The 19,148-nt window shown below is 42.9% G+C and overlaps 2 protein-coding genes across 6 annotated transcripts in view; one reads left to right on the top strand and one right to left on the bottom strand.

Moving 5' to 3' along the window:
• DOCK5 (dedicator of cytokinesis 5) overlaps positions 1 to 11,538 on the top strand; it is a 213,681-nt gene extending 202,143 nt beyond the window's left edge. For all 4 annotated transcript variants that reach the window (XM_034661245.1, XM_034661244.1, XM_034661246.1 and 1 more), the window contains 4 exons: positions 4,856 to 5,024; positions 5,596 to 5,734; positions 6,730 to 6,833; positions 7,418 to 11,538. In XM_034661245.1, coding sequence (XP_034517136.1) covers positions 4,856 to 5,024; positions 5,596 to 5,734; positions 6,730 to 6,833; positions 7,418 to 7,522 — 517 coding nt within the window. In that variant the 3' untranslated portion in view covers positions 7,523 to 11,538. The remainder of the gene's footprint in view (positions 1 to 4,855; positions 5,025 to 5,595; positions 5,735 to 6,729; positions 6,834 to 7,417) is intronic.
• A 3,317-nt stretch (positions 11,539 to 14,855) lies between these two features.
• Positions 14,856 to 18,938, bottom strand: GNRH1 (gonadotropin releasing hormone 1). 2 transcript variants are annotated; one of them, XM_019794350.2, is made up of 4 exons: positions 18,894 to 18,938; positions 17,869 to 18,010; positions 16,506 to 16,601; positions 14,856 to 15,043 (listed from the first exon to the last, which is right to left on the bottom strand). In XM_019794350.2, exons 2-4 carry the CDS (start codon positions 18,007 to 18,009, stop codon positions 15,002 to 15,004), a joined length of 279 nt encoding a protein of 92 aa, XP_019649909.1. In that variant the 5' UTR covers position 18,010; positions 18,894 to 18,938; the 3' UTR covers positions 14,856 to 15,001. The 2 variants fall into 2 exon arrangements, with proteins under 2 accessions (XP_019649909.1, XP_002914474.2); XM_002914428.4 differs by lacking the exon at positions 18,894 to 18,938 and having other exon boundaries at positions 17,869 to 18,084.
• Between the last annotated feature and the right edge of the window lie 210 nt (positions 18,939 to 19,148).

Here is a 19,148-nt window from a genome sequence, read left to right as displayed (position 1 = left end):
ATTTTTCAAAGTACTAGAAACTTAAAAGAAAAAATGCTTATCACATCATCACTCAGAAGTAACCGAAAGTTTAGTTATATAACAAAAAAAGCATATATACATTTTATGCAATTGGAAAAGCATCGTATGTTCCATTTTGTGACCTGCTTAACTTACTATACGTGGTGAGTATTTTTTTTCCTTTTGAGAGAGAGAGTATGGGTAAGCAGGGGAGGGACAGAGGGAAAGAGAAAAATCCTCAAGCAGACTCCCCACTGAGCACAGAGCCCCATGCGGATCTCTATCTCTATCTCACGTCCCTGAGATCATGCCCTGAGCTGAAATCAAGAGTCGGAGGCTTAACCGACTGAGCCACCCGCGTGCCCTTATTATCATTTTTGATGGCTATTTACCATTGCATCCTATGAACGCGCCATAATTAATCTTTCTCTTACTATCAAATATTGAAGCTGTGTCATTATTTCTAAACAGGTAATCATCAAAGTTCATTATAAATTTCATATGAAAACATCTAGCTTCTGTCAATATAAAATACAGTTTTATTATTAAGAATTATACCAAACATATGTGTACAGATGGCTTTCCAGTTATTTAGGATATATTCTCACATTCCTTCATGGCCTTTTGGTTAAGATAAGTATAGGATGCATTTCTAGAAGCATACCATTCCCTGTCAGAGGATGAAGTTCATTACGATTCTGACGTCAAATGAATACCGACATGCAGTGCAGTGTGCAACTTGAGTATTGGGGGTTTGCACTATTTTTAATCCTTAGGGTGATAAATATTAGGTAGTCCTTGATTCGTTTATTTTTCTCTTCTATAGTTTTTTTTATGCCATTAAGAGATACTACCTACTCTGTGGAAGGCATAAAAATTCTGTTCAGTAAGACTCTTTTCTCAAATAAACGGTCTCATTCAAAAAAAGAAAAGTTTTGAAACAGCTGTTGAACATCAGAGACACCATGATTGCTGACACTTAGGGCAGTAAATGAGAATAGGTGAGTGAGGCCCTCTTCATACCACAACCCAAGCAAGGTGGGTTATTGACCTTGCCCAAATTTCCCCAGTGAGTAAGAAGTCATTGATACTATTTCCTAACATTATTTAGGATGTTTCTTTAAAGCAGCTAACTGATTATCAGCTAATGACCCTGAGCCTCCCATTCCCAATGTCATGTGACAATATTAATACTTCGATGATGAATATTGGGGGAGCCATCTGAAAAGGGCTAGTTCTTTATTGGAAGAAAGTAGAATGTATCCATCCTGTCTGGCAAATGGTAGGCCAAGGGACAGAAGGAGAATTACTTTTTGAAACATAGCTCATTGTGTCAAGGGAAGCCAGAAGGCCAACTAAGTACATGCTTAGAGCACCAGCAAAGCTGGGGCCCCAGAACAAAATTGTTTAGAAAAAGACTAATCTTTGATATTTCAGGAAAATCATTGAAGTAATCATTATAAGAAAAAAATAACACAGACCTTGGGGGACCACACTGTAGTTACTTTATGGTTTAGTTTGGTTCCTAATTAGGCCCTAGTGAAACTCGCGTCTTTGACTGTCAACCTAGTGACCCACAGCCTTCATTTGCAGTCTCTGAGGTAAAGTCATAATTGATTCCATAGAATCTGAGGTGGTGGTTTTCTTTCTCCCTGACCAATTACTGTTTGAGGTGATCTTGTTTGTCTGATTTGGCTTAGTTGGTTTTAAGAATAATTAGTCTCAGGGCGCCTGGCTGGCTCAGGTGGAGGAGGGTGCAACTCTTGATCTCAGGGTTGTGAGTTCTAGCCCCATGTTGGGTGTAGAGATTACTTAAAAAAATAAAATTAAAAAAAAATTAAGAATAACTAGAGTCTTTTTTGGAATTTGGTTCTGTGATATTTCTTTAACCAGTACAGATTTAAGATAAATAATAGTGAGTGGCTTCCTCTTAAATTTATTAACAATTGAAAAATACCAAAGGGGCACCTGGGTGGCTCAGTGGGTTAAGCGTCTTGCCTTTCGCTCAGGTTCCTGGGATCGAGTTCTGCATCAGGCTCCCTGCTCCACTGGGAGCCTGCTTCTTGCTCTGCCATTCCTTCTGCTCTCTCTCTCTGTCTCTCCAATAAATAAATCAAATCTTAAAAAGAAAAAGATTCTTTCACTCCCTCTCCCTCTGCCCCTCCCCCCACATGTGTGCACTCGCTCTTAAAAAAAAAAGAAAGAAAAATACCAAAAAAGTAAAAACCCATACATACAGGTTTTTAAAAAATAATAGAAAAGGAGAGAATAATTTGAAATTTAAAAAAAAGGAAACCACTGTCTACAGGCATTTCCCAGTGTGACTCCATAGGCTCGGCCCCAGTCAGACGTCCCTGGAACTTTCGTGGAGCAAGGCAAACACACTTTGCAGAAATGGGGACCATGCATATTAAATGCTTAAAAGGATTGAAGAAGCATATCAACCAAACACAGCAAGTGAATCCTGTTTGGGTCTTGATTCAAACAAGCCACTTCCAAAAAATTTACGAGGTAATCAGGAAATGTAAGCATTGGATGTTTGATGGAATGAGGGAATTATTCCTTTTGTAGGACCGGTGATGGGAGTGTAGTTATGTTATGAACTGAGTCCTTGCCTCACTGAGGTGCACACTGAAGTGTTTATGGATGAGATGATATGACATCTAAGAATTGCTTCCAAGTGATCCAGCGAGGGGCGAGGAAAGTGACTTAGGTGTACGTAAGAAAGCAGATTGGCCGTAAGTTATCATTATTGAGGGATACACACATGGCAGTTTATTGCGTTCTCTTCACTTTTCTACACCGTTGAAATTTTCCATAATAAAATGTAAAAAAGTCTTTGCCCCCTCCAAATATCTCATCTTAATATTTGAATATTTAATAATTAGCAACAGTAACTTTTAAAAATTATTTGAATTTCCATTTTCTTGAAAGACCTATTTATATCCTTTGATGATTTAAAAAAATTGAACTCATTTTTCTTTTTGGTTTGCAAAAGGTTCTTACATACTAAGGATATTTGCCATCTAAAATGTGTCAAGCAGAGACAGTTTCAGTTTAGTAATGATGCTTTCTGCCAAATAGAAACTTCTATTTTTTATCTTTTTTAAGATTTTGTTTATTTATTTGAGAGACAGAAGGAATGTGAGAGAGAGCATGAGAGAGAGAGAGAGTACAAGCAGGGGGGAAGGGGAGAGGGAGAAGCAGACTCCCCACCAAGCAGGGAGCCAGACATGGGACTCGATTCCAGGACCCTGGAATCATGACCTGAGCCAGAGGCAGACGCTAAGTGACTTAGCCACCCAGGCGCCCCTAAAATCTGTCAGTTTTTAATCACACCAGGGCTTATTGAATACCCATTCAGAAGCTCTAAGCAAACACCATCATAAAGGTGTAATATCTTCTTTAGCCCTCCTTGGTTTAACATTTTGCTACAGTCATTCCCTCTCTGTCTCTCTCCCCAGCAGCCCCACTCCACCGTGTGGGAGGAGGCTGGGTCCTTCAGGCTGTAAGAACAAACGCCTTGTCTTAACTGCACACCTACAGCCTGTCCGTTCAGGAGATTTGGCATCGATGCACTACTGCAAACTCTAACCCGATTCCAGTTTTGTCAGTTGTCCTGCTGTGTACTTTATACAGGGCACATTCTGGTACAGGATCCAGTCGGGATCACATGCTGTGTTTGGCCACATGTCTTTATTCTTCTTTAATCTGAAGTAGTTTGGCCTTTCCTTATTTTGTCTTTCATCATATTGACATTTTTGAAGATTACGGGCCAGTTATTTTATAGAATTTCCCTTCATTTGGGTTTGTCTTATGTGTCCTTGTGCTTAGGAGTCAAGTTATAGATCTTGTGTCATGTTGTGTCCTTTCACGATGTCATATCCAGAAGAACATTATGTCCGTTTTTCCCCCGTTGGGGATGTGAACTGACCGTGTATGTGGTTAAGGTTTTGCCCATTTTTTTTTCTGTAGAGATACTGTTTTTTCCTTTGTAGTTAATAAGTAATTTTGGGGGAAATCTTGTGAGACTGTCCTGTTTCTCATCAAACTCTTCCTCTCTCTATCTAGCACCTAATCATGATCCTTTTTTAAAATTTATTTATTTGAGAGAGAGAGAGAGAAAGAGAGAGAAAAAGCAGGGGGAGCGGCAGGCAGAAGGAGAGGGAGAAGCAGACTCCCCACTGAGCAGGGAGCCTGATGCAGGACTTGATTCCAGGACCCTGGGATCGTGACCTGAGCTTAAGGCAGACGCCTCACCGACTGAGCCACCCAGGTGCCCCCTAATCATGATTCTTGAATGAAACAGTTTTCACTGTGGTGCTTGAAAATCTGTCATTGTAATAAAAATGTTTCGGGAGCATGCATATATGCTAGACCCTGTTCTAAGCATTTGTCTTAGCCTGATGAGGTAGGTACTATTATTGTCCCCATTTCATAGATAAGGAAACTGAGGTATGAAAAGATTTTCTGCCCAAGATCTCCCAAGTAAGTAGAGGTAGGATCTGAACACAGGCTGTCTGTGTCTGGGACACGTGCTATTCTCCACTGTCTAAAGCTGCTTATTCATCTTTTACTGTATGAATTCTATCTTTGCCTGTAAATTTAGTAAGACTTTCTCTTCCTGGGATAAGATGCATGTTCAGAGATATTTTCCTTTTGTACTTTGATGGTCTCGTTTCATGGATACCTTGAGATGTCTAATTGGCAGTGAGAAATTCAGATTTAGAACCTGAGAGGGACGGCACAGGTCAGGAGGAGGTTGAGGAGTCCTAACCCTTGGTCTTTTGGGAGTACATTTTGCCTGCCAAGTGGTCAGTGTTTTTGTGATTCTGTCCTTGCTCTTGGCTACTAGGTCAATCCTGGAGCCACTTTTGGAGCGCAGGGCTTCCTCAGGCGCCAGGGTTGAAGATCTGCCCCTCAAAGAGGACAATGAGAACCGGATCAGCAAGTTCAAGAGAAAAGACTGGAGCCTCAGCAAATCCCAGGTCATTGCAGAGAAAGCGCCAGAACCTGATCTGATGGTAAAAAAACCAACGAGAGGGGGTCGGGGTGGGGGTGGGGGGATCTTAAGCTGTGCTTAAAAAAAAAAGCACATACGGAGAATTTGAGTGTCTAAATCAGTAGTGGTGCAAGATCTTGTACCCACAATGTAAACACGTGGGTTGATGCTTGGAGTTGTGGTTCTCACCACCATGTTCCATGAGTCAGTCCAAACATTGTCATTTCTCTTCTTTTAACTTAAAAAAAAAAAAAAAGTGTTTTTTTTTTTTTTTCTATGAGCCACATCAAGTTGTTAAGTGCGGCAAGTCCAGCCTTCCCTGAGAATCAGGGTGGCTCCTTTCCAAATCAAATAACACAGTCTAACTGTGGTCAAAATCAGCTTCTGGCTGGCCAGGAAAGAATGCCTGCTTCAGTGATTCCCTGTCAGTGTCTTCCCCGTGCTCCCCACATGACCGTGTCGGAAGCTTAAGTGTGGCTCCTGGAATCTTCCCTCTAACAAGTTGGTGCTCAGCAGGCAAGATTGTTCGGAGCATTGATGAGCTCAGCCTTTCTCACCGTGAGAATGTTTTGCTGTGCCCCTCCCCCCGCTAGAGCCCAGCCCGAAAAGCACAAAGACCAAAGAGTCTCCAGTTGTCGGACAATCGGCTGACGCCATTTCACGGTTCTTCACCTCCTCAGTCAACGCCCTTGAGCCCACCTCCACTCACTCCTAAAGCTACCAGGACCCTAAGTAAGTTTTATATATATACACAGATGTAGAGATGTAGAGAGATTACAGGTATATTCCTTCTCTTTGCTTCAGTAGGGAACAGAGTATGTGTGTGTGTATGGATCTGGGCGATATTTAGCCCTAACACACACAGTATGTGAGATTATTATAAAGTTGGCTCATTCCATGGTAGTGGGTATAGGAAAATTAGAGTTCAACAAGGAGTCTTTGGGTTGCTAGGACTCATTAACCTTCTCTGTAGAGTGACCCAGAGGGTCTTACCACTCCTTTTCCATTTGTGAAGGTATAAATGAGGTAGAGCCAGACGGGGACCAGAAAGGAAGCAAGTAACTTACGAACTATTGGGTAGGTAACCCTGTACTTGGTATAGGAAACAGTCCCAAAGAAGGACAAGAAATAGACCCGTTCTGTATACTGCTTACAGGCAGGCCTGGGAAATCAGCAATACACTAGGCCTGAGAAGAATTCCAAGGTACCCTTGGTACAGAGAATGGAGGGATAAATCATCGTGCCACATGGGACACAGGAGTCACCGAGAGTTAGAGATAATTAAATAAGATGTCCTGGAGGAAATGGATATTGTGCCTTTTAAATGATCAAACTAAGACAGCTCAGTTATATTTAACCAATATTTATTGACCACTTACTTTGTGACAGACATTTTCGCTAAGCACTTGAGATAGATGGGAGAATAGAGTCATACCCTAAGTTCTAGAAAATGTTTTCATCTCCAGCTTAATAGTAAAAACCCTAAGCAAAAAAAATGAAATTTTTACTTCGGAACTTCTTGTGAAACCTGCTGGCGAGTTAACAGTGCTACATTTGTCGTGAGGGTTGAGAGGTCCTTTCCATTCTGTCCACAGAAACTATGGAATATCGCCTTAGCAATTTGATTGGCCAGGTTGGTTTAGATGTTAAAATGGCAAGCAAAGGTTCTGTTAAGATTCCTTGATGAATTCTTCTCTCTGCCTTCATCTACTTTGTATCATTTCTAGGCTCCCCATCTTTGCAGACAGATGGGCTGATGACTACTACTGTCCCGCCTCCCCCTCCCCCCAAAAGCAAGCCCTATGAGAGCAGCCAGAGGAACTCCGCGGAGGTAGGGAACAACAGTGCGGGGGTCAGAGCGCCCCACTCTCAGGAGCACAGTGTTGGTTTTCCAAGCTTTTTGCTAGGCGGGTTTCCCATAGTTTTGTCACACTAATCACTTCTTGACTCATGCCTGAAACCATAAAAGATAGAGGAGTTTCTAATGGGAAGTAACAAAATGCAAGCAGACCTTTTCATCCAATCAAAGGTAGAGCTTTTCTCTGTACTTCACCCTGGGTACAGGTGAGTGAAATCTGTGAGTTCTGGTTCACATGTGAAGAGTTTACTCCTCCTGAGTGAGTGACAGTCATTCTGGAATGGCTTCTGATGGGTTTCCTGCATTCATTCAACAAATATTCATTAAATGCCTACTAAGGATATGCCAAGAACCCAAATGTTGGGGATATAACATTTTGGTGTGTATCTGATTAACCCAAGGAGAGCAAGGGAGGAGAAATGAGTGTTGTTTCCCTTCTCTCCTTGCCAAGGCTGCATAGATAGATCAGTTAGAAGCTAAAGCACCGTGTCAGAAATGTGGAAGAAAAAATAAATTAGCCAAGACTCATTTGACTTTCGTTGTGTCTGCTCCCTCAGATTGCCCCTCCACTGCCAGTCCGAAGAGAGGCCAAAGCCCCACCCCCACCACCTCCCAAAGCTCGGAAATCTGGCTTGCTTTCTTCTGAGCCTGGATCCCAATAAGGATCTTGCCCTCTCTCTGGAACTCTGAACACCTTGAACAGCTGATGCCTGAGAGGAGGCCCTGTCCTCGTTCCCCAGGGCCCCTTGCTGACCGCCCTTCCTGATCTGGGTCAGCTTTACCGGCTCAAAACTGGTGGTTCTTTGAAAGGCTTCTCCGAAGGAGGACTAAAGCCACATCTCCTCCAGTCCACTTGAATTCCAGAATTGGTGTGTCCTCTGTGTTTCTCAAAGGAGATATTTCCCTCACCGTTATCAAATTCAGCCTCCAGCGCAGAGCCACTGCAGCCTACAGAAGCCTGGCTAAGTTCTTCTGTGGTGGTCGCGGAGCAACCCCAGGAACCTACACTTTGGAAGGATTTCTTGCTTTGCTTGTGAAAAGCTATGCTTGAGACTTGGTTTTCTCACATGGACACACTGTGCCTGGAATAACATTGGAAGAGATTTGCATCAAGTACTTTGGTAGCCGAAATAATCCTATCTTTCTGATGCCTGCTTGTGTCTCCTTTAAGGAAAAGAACATCTTTGTAAGGAAGATTGGCTACTTTCAAATATGAATAGCCATCATTGTCGAAAAACCATGGACTTGATTGTGAGGTCTGAGCTCCCGTCTCCCCCACACCAGCTACTATGTGTGGCGTGGGAACGCTGCCCGCCCCCTCCCGGGAGTCGTCACACTCGTAACTAACTGGCCCTCACCACACCGTGTCACTCCTTCCTGCTACAGCCTCCCTTGAAGCTCTTTCTTTTGCACAGTTTCTTGCCCTGTTACCTCCTCTGAGCTCAAATCACTGGACAGAAGGGACTTCAAAGCCCAGGTTCAACAGCTTCTCTTCCAGATCCCATTTGGATGGCTCAGCAGCCCCTCTCTGCCACCTGATTTTTCCCTGGGGAATACAGTGCAATATCTCCCGTTGATTATTTATTCCTCGTGATTGTGGAATTAATTTGATTACATGTTTATGGTACTAAGTCAGTAGTCCTTTCGAAAGAAGAAATGGGATGATACAGATGATCAGATATTACATACACTCACACAAACCACACAAGGTTAGAGACGTTTTGAGCTAGAAGGGCTTAAAGGTCATATAAACAACCCCCTCGTTTTGTAGACAAGGAAATTGAAGCTAAGCACAGAAAATCTGACTACAGATTCTTACTAACAGCCCAGCTTGCTAATTGAGGCTCTGTCCCCAGATAACACTTAGATCAAGAAGATAACCCTGACAGACTCCATGATGAATGCCTACCCCTAGTTGGAACAACAGTGGAAATGTCCCAGATATTTCTATCCTACTTTGACATTAATGGCAAGTAGAAAGCTTTGTGTGGATCCCCTAGGTCAATGGGGGAAGCTCATGAGGGTCCCTTCCATAACTGGGCCCCAGCCAGTCCCCTTCCCCGCCTACCCGGTCCCAAAGTAGAGAGAGGAAAGAGAGATTTCACCTCCGAGAATTCGGAGGATTCTTGCCTGCAAGGATTCGCTTGCCTGCTTCTTTGTGCACCTGTTTCAGCACCACCCCTCTTAGAAGAGACATACTAATGCTTCACGGAGTCAGGGAAATACAAACCTGAGACGTGGCCAGCATTCCTCAAGCAATTAGTGTGCGTATTTAAAAGTGGTGAGGAAAAGGCGATTCTCCACCTCCACTCAGGGGAACCTTCAAAGGGGTACAAGACAGAGAAGCTGGATTTTGGAAGTAAACCATCGGTCTCCAACCATCCCAGCTGTGTCATCTGTTAATTTTACAAACTCCCTCAATCCTTTGCAATCCTCCGAACCCTCATTTCTTCCCCTTCTAAAACAGGGGAAAGGACATGCCACACAGATGAGGTTCAAATGAGATCGACTGTGTGGAGTAGTAGGTACGAAATGGTCTTTCCTTTCCTCTGCTCGTCCTGAGTAAGATCTGGAATTCCCTAAGAGCATTATTGATATTTTCCCCCCTGAGGTAATTTGGAAAGTGATGCAAGTTAGCTGTGCACATACAGTCCCTTTTAAAAAGATGGCATCTTTTGGAGTCTCTGACATAATTATTTATGACTGAAGAAGTGTTAATAAGAACTGAAGAGGATTTTAGTGGAAAGAACTCAATGAAGAGAAGGAAGAAAGGTTATACGGGGCTTCTGTGAAGCCCAGAGCAGCTTCTGAGAAGTTGCCTGAAAGACTGGCTGGTGGGGATCTGTAGGCCTCACTCACCCTATTTTTCAGGCTGCCTTTAAGATAGAAAGATGTAAGCTGGTCACGAAAAATAGGAAACCTCAAGCATGTCCCTTCAGAGCAGTGCAGTGAGTTCTGCGGTGTGGTCTTTGATCTGGAGCTGGGGATGTCTGATACCCAAGTGCCCAAATACCTTCTCTTTTTAATAGAACATATTTTTTCCATCTGATTCCCCTTCCACCTTAATGGAAATACGAAGTCTTTCCTGCCTGAATAGAAAGGATTCTAGGTAATGGTGTAGATAACTGCTTACAGGAAACATGGGGGAAGCCATTGGGTCAGAAAGAGTCATGTTTGATGATCATAAATCATGTCTGTCCTGAAGTCAAAGAGGAACACTGCAAAGAAATGCATTATGATTACCTTACATATAGGAGAGAGAAGGGGCTGGGAATAAAAGAGGAAAGAACTGGTCTTTATTTGACTTGATAAGAACTCCGGAGTATTGAAGGACATTGAAAGTAGCCCCCAAACTGTCACAACCTTTGTGGCTATTAGTTTATGGGATTTTTTTTTTTTTTTGAATCCCTTATTTTCTCTCTCTCTGTTCTGGTGACTTGTCTTCCTTTGAGTTTTTTTTCAAGAATTGTTTTATTCAGCATTTATTAAGCTCTCATTGAATGCCAGACACCGTGCAAGACCCTCGGGATGTGGCAATTCATTGTGTCCAATGGGAACAGCTTGGTACGCAGAGACTGTGTTGTGCTGTGGGGTTGGCAAGAGAGTGGGATTAGGGGAAAGTGAAACCCTCAGTAAGGCTGCTGGGCCATGGGCCTCTCCTCTTCCACCTCACATGTGGATTCCAGAATTGCAGTCCTTGTCTCCTACCAGGGAGACCCAAGAAAAATGCCTTCACCCTGCAGATCCCCGAGACAAATGAGAGAAAGTGGGATTTGAGATAACAATCTACCTTTGTTAACTTTTTCCAAGCTGTGGGAGTCCTTCCCCTCTACTGGCCCCCAGATCTTGGGGTGATTTCTTCCTTTAAAATTGAGGCATGTCTTAACATACATATAGTCAAGTTTACAAATCTTAGGGGTATAGTCATATCCCATGTCACCACCTCTCAGATCCAGACCTAGACTACTTCCAGAACCCCAGAAAGTCCCGTCATGTTCATGTTGTCCTTCTGAAAAAGGCATTTAGAAAGCCATTCATAGCTGTATCTTCCTTCCTCTCACTGCTCGGGGATAATGAAAAAAGGGGGAAAGCCCCACCATCAACACAGAACAGGACAGTAAAGACCGTGTCCCCTTTGTCAAGTCAATTTATAGTCAGTCCCTGGGCCTCAGTTTCCTCGTGTAAAACATACATACCTGAGGCTACGTGATTTTTAGAACCCTTTGGGCCCGAGCTTACTTTGATTCTAAGTGAATGAGAAAGAATCAGAAAGCAGTGAAGTTTCTGTACCACAGCTTTTAGGCCCACATGCCATTGACTAAGTGGATTTTAAAATTAGTTGGAAAAGGTAAGTTCCTCTTTGGGTGGGTTGAGCGTGGAAGCACCACTTCTAACCTACAAAAGGGAAAAGGTAGTTTTCCTTTTAAGTTGATGATTTCAGGCTGATTCTTATAATCCAGCCAACGCTGGTCTCCCACATATGCTGCCTAAACTCGCCTGTTAGTCGGATTTTGTAAGTTGTTCAACCAGACTTTGTCAAAGTCTCTGTTGCCAAGATTTCGTAAACTAGTTGGGTTTCAAACATGGACCACTAGGAAGATGTGCATCAAAGTAGAAAAATTTTGTTCAGATTTGCTGTTATTTATTTTTTAAATTAAAAATGGAAATGTATTTTGAAGTTTATTGTGTTTAGTCTGTTATTACTCTCAAGTTAACGAAAGGAAACCATTCCTGAACTTTTCTTTATCGACACCTCCTTTTTGACACATCACACCCAGTCCCTCTGGCCTCCTGTCATTGTAGGTCCTGTTAGTTTAGACTCTTGTGCTGTGGGGTCATGGAGTCGTCTTCACCTGGAAGCAAGAAGAGCTGCATTTGGTTCTTCCCTCACCTCCACCCCTCTCCATCCATCGGAGCTGATGGCTTGTGACAATTCATTAAACACAATGGGTTGTTTCTTCACTCATTCACTGCGAAGGGAAATAGAAGAGGAGTAGCTGGTAACTTACTTGGGAAGGATAGGAACTGATTCTCAAACTAGGCTGAACATTAGAGTCACCTGAGAAGAGGCTACACCCCAGACCAATTAAATCAATTTCCAAGAGAGGGGAGCATGACCCAGGCACCATATTCCATTTAAATCTCCCCAGTGGTTATTCCAACATTTCGCGAAGGCTGAAAATCACCACCTTAGGAGAAATAACTTGAGAAAATCGGTGTTCAAAATGGATGTTCGTTTCTTTTTTTTTAATATATTTTTTAATGATTTTTTATCATATTATGTTAGTCACCATACAGTACATCCCCGAATTCCGACGTAAAGCTCGATGATTCATTAGTTGCGTATAACACCCAGTGCACCATGCAATACGTGCCCTCCTTACTACCCATCACCAGTCTATCCCATTCCCCCACCCCCCCCCGAGGCCCTCAGTTTGTTTCTCATAGTCCATAGTCTCTCATGTTTCATTTCCCCTTCTGATTACCCCCCCTTTCTTTATCCCTTTCTTCCCCTACCAATCATCCTAGTTCTTATGTTCCATAGATGAGAGAAACCATATGATAATTGTCTTTCTCTGCTACTTATTTCACTTAGCATTATCTCCTCCAGTGCCGTCCATGTTGCAGCAAATGTTGAGAATTCGTTCTTTCTGATGTTCATTTCTTAAATTCCCTGCTGGTGGTGTGTCACACTGGGGAGGGGGGTAGCCACTTCAGTTAGAATAGCCACACTGTTTTAAGTCCTGGGCTTATGCCTAAGATTTTTTTTTTTTTCTTTTAAGAAAATGTTCCAGTGCTTTTAAACATTTGCCATCTATTGCTTTTTAGGGCCATAATGCCCCACTGTGTACATAAGAATCCTTGGCATGTTAAAAATGCAAATGGTTTGGGCCCCCAAGACTGAATGAGTAAGCCTGGGGTATCTTTTTGGATCTACAGTCCCCAGTGAGAAATACTACTTTAGAGCACCATTCGCTGTCAAAATTTATAAGCATTGTTACTTCATGCAGTGCTTGGCTTTTTCCCAGTCACCTCCAGAATACTGCAACTTGTAAACCCACTGCTAACATGGGCTATCTTCAAGCCACTGTTTTTGATGCTTGATCATTGAAAGCCATATATATTTGAGAACTTATTAAAGGGAGCTTTTGGTGTGTTTCCCCACCCTTTATTTTGAAAGGCTCCAGACCTTTTTTTGAAGCTCACATCCGCATCAGGTAGCTGGATGAGCAGCTTCGTAGCCCATTCAGGGAAGCCCACAGCCTCTGGAAAACTGAGATTCCCACAGAATGTAAGAAATAAGGGACTGTGAGGGGCACCTCGGTGGCTTAGCCGGTGAAGCATCTGCCTTTGGCTCAGGTCATGATCTTGAAAGGTCCTGGGACCGACCGAGCCCCATGCCCCTGCACAGGAGGGCGTCTGCTGCTCCCTCTCCCTCCGCCCCTTCCCCCTGCTTGTTTTCTCTCCCTCAAATAAATAAAATCTTAAAAAAAATAAATAAGTGACTGTGTTGCCCTGTTCTTTTAATGTGTTAACTAATGTAAAGATTGTAAATGGTATCGTGTTTAGTAACAAATAGTTCCTGAGCAGTTGGCCGTTGGAAGCCTCTTGTCCTGCCTTACATGTATTGGTTTAGTGAAAATAGGCGGGTTTGCCTTTTCTTCCACAAAGTAGGTTGTGAACTACATCTCCACTTAATTTTATTAAAGTGGGAATAAGGAATTTCTTTGAGTTTTAGAGATTCTTCAAATGGAGATATTTGGGGATCTAGCATGGTGCTGATCTGTATCAAAAAAGGAGGGTTTTCTCTCCCATGGACTGTTTCTGACTCCAGTTCAAAGTCCTCACCACAGGCCCTTTTTCGAGATGGAGGGGCAGGGAGAGGAGGTGGAAGGTTCTATCTGTCTGAGTGAAACAGGGAGAAGGCCTTGATCGTTGCCATGTGAACATAGGCTCAGTTTGTTGCTGTGACACCAGGCAACTTAGCTGACATCAGAGTTTTTCGAATGGTTTCATAATCAATTGGAAGGTAGGAGGATAATTGAAAACTGTTGTCATAGTGTCTTGGACCCTGTAGCGAAATAGCCACCAGTAAATGAAGTCGATGCATGAGCCCCAGGATCCTGTTTCAGCTCCAATTAACAAAATATAACCAATTAACCAAATATGTACTGGCTTTCCAGTCTAATACCGTCAGCTGCTCTTCCTAGTGCAAAACGGGAGCCCTGCCCACGTACCCCAGTGGAACTGAGTGGGTCCCTTAAACCCTGGTCTCCTTTTAAAGGGAAGACAAGAGTAGCTAATTTTCAAGGTCGCTGTGAGGGTTAATGACCATATTTACGCATCTGTCCCTGCACAGAGCCTAACACTGGTCTTTGTGGGGAAGGAATGGTGGCAACACTATTTGACCAGGGTGCACAGAAATAGCTGAATTCTGTCTTCAACAGACTCTATACTCCAGAGCCCTTCTCGAGAGAGAGCACCAAAAAGATGTGGCCGATGAACACTATTATTTTCAGGCCCGGGTCCCCAGCCCCTGCATGCACTGCTGGCTGTAGTGAACACATGGAGACCACATGCGGCCGCGGGAGAGTTGGATGGGGGCCCAGCACAGCCTCCTCTCTCCCGAGGCCTCTCAGGTTCCAGGTGACTTCCAAAGGGATCCAAGGCAGTCTGGGAAGGGAACTGCTTTCCAAGTGGGAAGAAACCTTGGCCGTGGCCTCCCTTCTATGGAGTATGGTAAAAAATCAAGCCACAACCCCACAGAAAACTGTAGCTGAATCAGATTTTGGGGCCTGCCCCAATAAGTGACTTGTTCTTGGGGCAGGGTGGTGGTGGAGGAGAGCCATGGGATTTCTTTAGTCAACAATAATGTCGACTTTACGTTCACTCCTGTTTCCCGGGCCCCATACTCGGAGTTCTCCCATTTGTGGGCTTATGGTGCCCCTCTCCCACCAGAATTCTGCCTTAGAGGAAGACAACATTTATGCCACTTTATTCACAACACAGCACTTCACCATGAAATATGTGAATTTAGCATAAGCCTATCTGAAATTCACACAATTTACAGATGTTAAATGAGTCACAAGTTTCAACGTGAGAATTATACTTGTGTTGTCAATCCTTCTGGTTCACCAGATTTAAATCCTCTTCTGCCCATTTTCCTCTTCAATCAGACTTTCCTAAAAAATACATGAGCAAAAATATGTCAAGGTTGATTTTACTAGCTGAATTTCACTACTCTTTTGATATTTTAATTTCTAAAATATCAATGTAGAAAGAATAGATCCATTTATTTTTGTGCTGCAGAAAGTGCTAGAGAGATATAACATCGTGTGTTTCTAAGTTGTTTAATAAATATAAGACCTACATTAATACTTTAAGGATAGGATGTGAAGGAGGTGAAAGAAAGGTCTGATCTCTGTGATTTATTTTTTTCTTTTAAGATTTTATTTATTTTAGAGGAAGAGAGAGCACACACATAAGCAGGGTGGAGTGGAAGAAGCAGAGGGACAGGGACAAGCAGATTCCATGCTGAGCATGGAGCCTGACGTGGGGCTCAATCCCATGACCCTGAGATCATGACCTGAGCTGAAACCAAAAGTTGGACACTCAACCAATTGAGCAACCCAGACGCCCCTGATCTCAGTTTGTTATTAACCCAGCGTTGGCCTCAATACCTTCTTTCTAAGGTCATGTTTGGGAAATGTCACTGCTTGCTATTATTTTTATTATGTGATAAGTAGAACTAGACACAGAAAGCCAATAAAGACGTCTGTCTGCTTTCTTTCTTTGAACTGTGGGTGTGGAAGTTGAGATCAATGAACAAAATGAAAGCTATAGCTTGTGTTTATATATGATTTCTTTATATATGACCCTGGGCAGAGCTGCTAACGAACTGTAGTGGCCCTAACTGCTGCACACCAGTGGACCGTGGCTGCTCAGAGAGCACCGACTGGTAAGCTCAAGATTCAGCCTCTATATTCAGTGCTCCGTATACTTGCTTTCTTGTTATCAAAAACCTGCATTAGGTTAGCAGATTCCCATTTTGGGTGGCAATTTGGAGATTGTTATAATTCAGTCAGAAAACTGGAAATCAAATATGTGGTTTTACAAATTTACATTGGAATGGAATTACAAATTTACTAGTTTGGAATTTTTTTATTCCAAAGTCGGGGGGGGGGGTGGACTAGAGCACCATTTTTGATTTCTACATTTTTCCAGGGAAAAACCATGTCATACCAAGAATATTAATGAAGAATTAAGGAATTCCGTGGAGAGATATGGATTAGCCTAGATTAGAAGTGTCGGGGAGGGGGAGACGGTGGCCAATGAATATACATGAAGAGCTGACACGTAACAGTGGTAAGAAATATATTAGTCATCCCAAAGGCTAGAACCAAGATTAGGGGATAGAGGTTATAGAGAAATATTAATTTAAGGGAAAAAAGTACCGTTAGTACTGTCTACCCACTGAAAGAGGGTGTCACAAAATAGTGAGGCCCAACCCAGGAGGAATTCAGGCAGCCAGGAAGCTAGGCCCTGCAGACGCCGAGAGGTGGTTGTCCTAAGTGGACAATCTGAGAGGTGGCACCAAGCACCTTTCCATCTATAAAGCTCCATGTCATGACCACTGTAACTCACCAGAGCTCCTTTCAGGTCCCTGAGGGGAGTCTGGGGCTGGTGGATGGTACATTCCAAGTGCTGTGGTTCTGCTCCTTGATCAAGCTCTTTGGCTATCTGAGGAAAAAGAACATGATTCTTGCTGAAGGAGATAAATGGAAAGGAATGGTATTTTCCACTTCCCCCAAGAACTGTGTGTGAAGAGTGAGGTCAAAGGAATTTTGGGATGGGCACTTAAAGAACTTAGATCCTCCCTGAGGCATTTATACAGAGGGATGGGGTGTTCTGGGAGTAATGCTAGTAAGGAGAGAGTATTTTCTCCCTTGAGATGATGGGCATGAAGTACTTTGAACCTCATGAGGGGATGGTATACAAAAAGTCTAGGATCTTATAGTTATGAATAGGGGTGATTTTTATTTTCTAGTTTTTACTAAATATGTCATAGTTAAATAAAAGTTACTTCACATATAATCTGTGGCGAGGAGACTTCGGATTCCAGGGCATCTTCATTTCATAGTTAATTATCTTTACTATTTCTCCAAAAAGAAAGTTAAATGATTTTAAGCTTCTCTAGTTTCCTTTTATCAACACTACATTAAGTGTCCCAGCCCTTAATTGCTTATCCTTGAGGTTCTGTCCATTTCCCATTAATTAGAGAAGTAATAACAACTGTATTTTTATTAATCCACCGCCATTTTGGGGGTTAGCCAGCTAATAGCTAACGCCTCTCTCGTGCGATCCTCACATGACCCCAAGAAGTCTCAGTTAAAGATAAAAAACCAAGTACCCTATGTTAGTGCTGGTACTAGTACTGAAATCAATGCATATGCAATTGAATCCAGGATATTTTCCAGTATATACTTTGTGTCCTTGAGCTTGCTAGCCCTTCCCCACTAACAGCCTCCAAGTTCTTTGCTTAAATGCCTATTTCAGTAAAAAGAAATGATTAGGGCATGCACTCTTGGTAAGAATACTTATTTGTAAGTTAGGAAAATGTACACTGACCTAGTATCATAGATAATTTTAAAAGGTGAAATAAGAAAAAAAAATAAGCAGAAGTTCTAAGATTTTTCTTTCCAAATCCCAAGGAATCGTCTTGCTCTGGAGGCCTTGGGTCCATCCCAGACCCATCGTTTCGAATTCCTTTGGCAATTCTAGATGTGCAGGGTGCGACACACTACTTCGCACCTGTTGCTGTGTTCTCTTGGAATTGTTCCTGTCTGAACAGAAAGCAGGGATGGGACTTGCTTTGCACACTTCTCATCTCCCCCAGAATACCAACGGTACATGGAGCTCAGCATAGCACGGTTGGGGCACACACAGAATGTTAACGTAGACTGAATCCCATAAGCCACGTCTTATTTTGATGAGGAAAAAGCCTTACCTCTTGGAAAGAATCAATCAGCTTTTCAGCATTTCTCTTCCCCCCAGGACGCAGTCCATAGGACCAGTGTTGGCCAGAGCAGCCCACCACACATAAGGTCAGCAGGAGAAGTCCAGCTATAAGTTTTGGAATCGGCTCCATTCTAAGGAACATCAATGCGATAGTGAGAATAGACCCAGACTGGGTTGAGCAAAAAGTCAAGACCTTTTTGGTGAGAAGCCTAACGTTTCTATGCTAAGCCTGCAGAAGGCGGAAGTGGCAGTTGCCTGTGTGCCCAAGCAGACGTGAAACACACATCCCCACCTGCTTGCCTCGGGTTTCCTAGCCACTGGAGGTAAAGGCAGTACTTGGAACTTCCATGCTCAGTACGTTTTTATACTAAGCGAGTCTACTTTTATTTTTAATATTTATTTGGTTACCCAAACTCGTGGATTCCTTCCCTTATCAAGTTTGCCTTTTTTGCTTTAACATTCCCTGCCCCCCCCCCAAACCCCTGGTAGATTAGTTTTCAACTGTATCAGTTCCTAGGATAAAGAGAATTGGGCCATCTGCTTGGAAAGGTAGCCCCTGCTAGGAATCTCCGGCAAATATAAAGTTGTATGACATTAAATGCACACACTGTGGCACTAATTACATTTTGCTGAGTGTCTTCCACACATAAGTGCTGGCCAGACCATCTGTGAGCGTGAGAGAGAACTCAACACCTCTCAAAGCACCAAACCCCAGACCAGATGCCTCCTCGGCCAAGGCAGCCTTGAATTAGCTAATGAAAGGAGGAACTCTCACGAAGTCTTCAAGTTAATTTTCATCTGATGGGAAAGAGGCTAAAGATGAAATCAAATACTGGTCCACAAGCTGTTGTAATTATTCCCCAAAGGCTGGATCCCTGTGGCCCTAGGTGACAAGGACCGTGAAGGTCAAGATTACTGTCACACCTGGATTTAGCCCTTTGGGTGTAAAATGCCCTATAGACAAGACAAAAGCATGTGGTCTCGAACAAGTGCTAGAAATACAAAGCGTTTTACCTGTTTGCGGACAAAGAGCCAAAAGAATCCCGAGCTTTTTTGGAGTGTTCGTGGAGTACTGTGATTTTTCATTTTCTTAGCTTCCTTTTTATATGCAACTTTGCCAGGACTGAAATCTTTCCTGCTGGTAAATTACATTGCACATGGACTATGGGGTTTTTTTTTAATAGTAATTTTTTAAAATCCTACTCACATAAAGCCCTTTAATAGGATATGTAATTGGAACACCCACTGGTTTATCTATTAAATTTACTT

Source organism: Ailuropoda melanoleuca, chromosome 5, assembly GCF_002007445.2.
Source record: "Ailuropoda melanoleuca isolate Jingjing chromosome 5, ASM200744v2, whole genome shotgun sequence".
In the NCBI taxonomy this organism is placed as follows: domain Eukaryota; kingdom Metazoa; phylum Chordata; class Mammalia; order Carnivora; family Ursidae; genus Ailuropoda; species Ailuropoda melanoleuca.
The sequence above is the reverse complement of the archived record's forward strand: the minus strand, read 5'-3'. Positions and strand labels throughout refer to the sequence as shown.

Coding starts and splice junctions, on each gene's coding strand:
- GNRH1 (XM_002914428.4), bottom strand. CDS start 18,021: ATGTTCCTTAGAATGGAGCCGATTCCAAAACTTATAGCTGGACTTCTC. Junction 16,602..17,868: donor TGATTGATTCTTTCCAAGAG/GTAAGGCTTTTT, acceptor CTTTTTCCTCAG/ATAGCCAAAGAGCTTGATCA. Junction 15,044..16,505: donor GGGACCTGAAAGGAGCTCTG/GTGAGTTACAGT, acceptor TGTATTTTTTAG/GAAAGTCTGATTGAAGAGGA.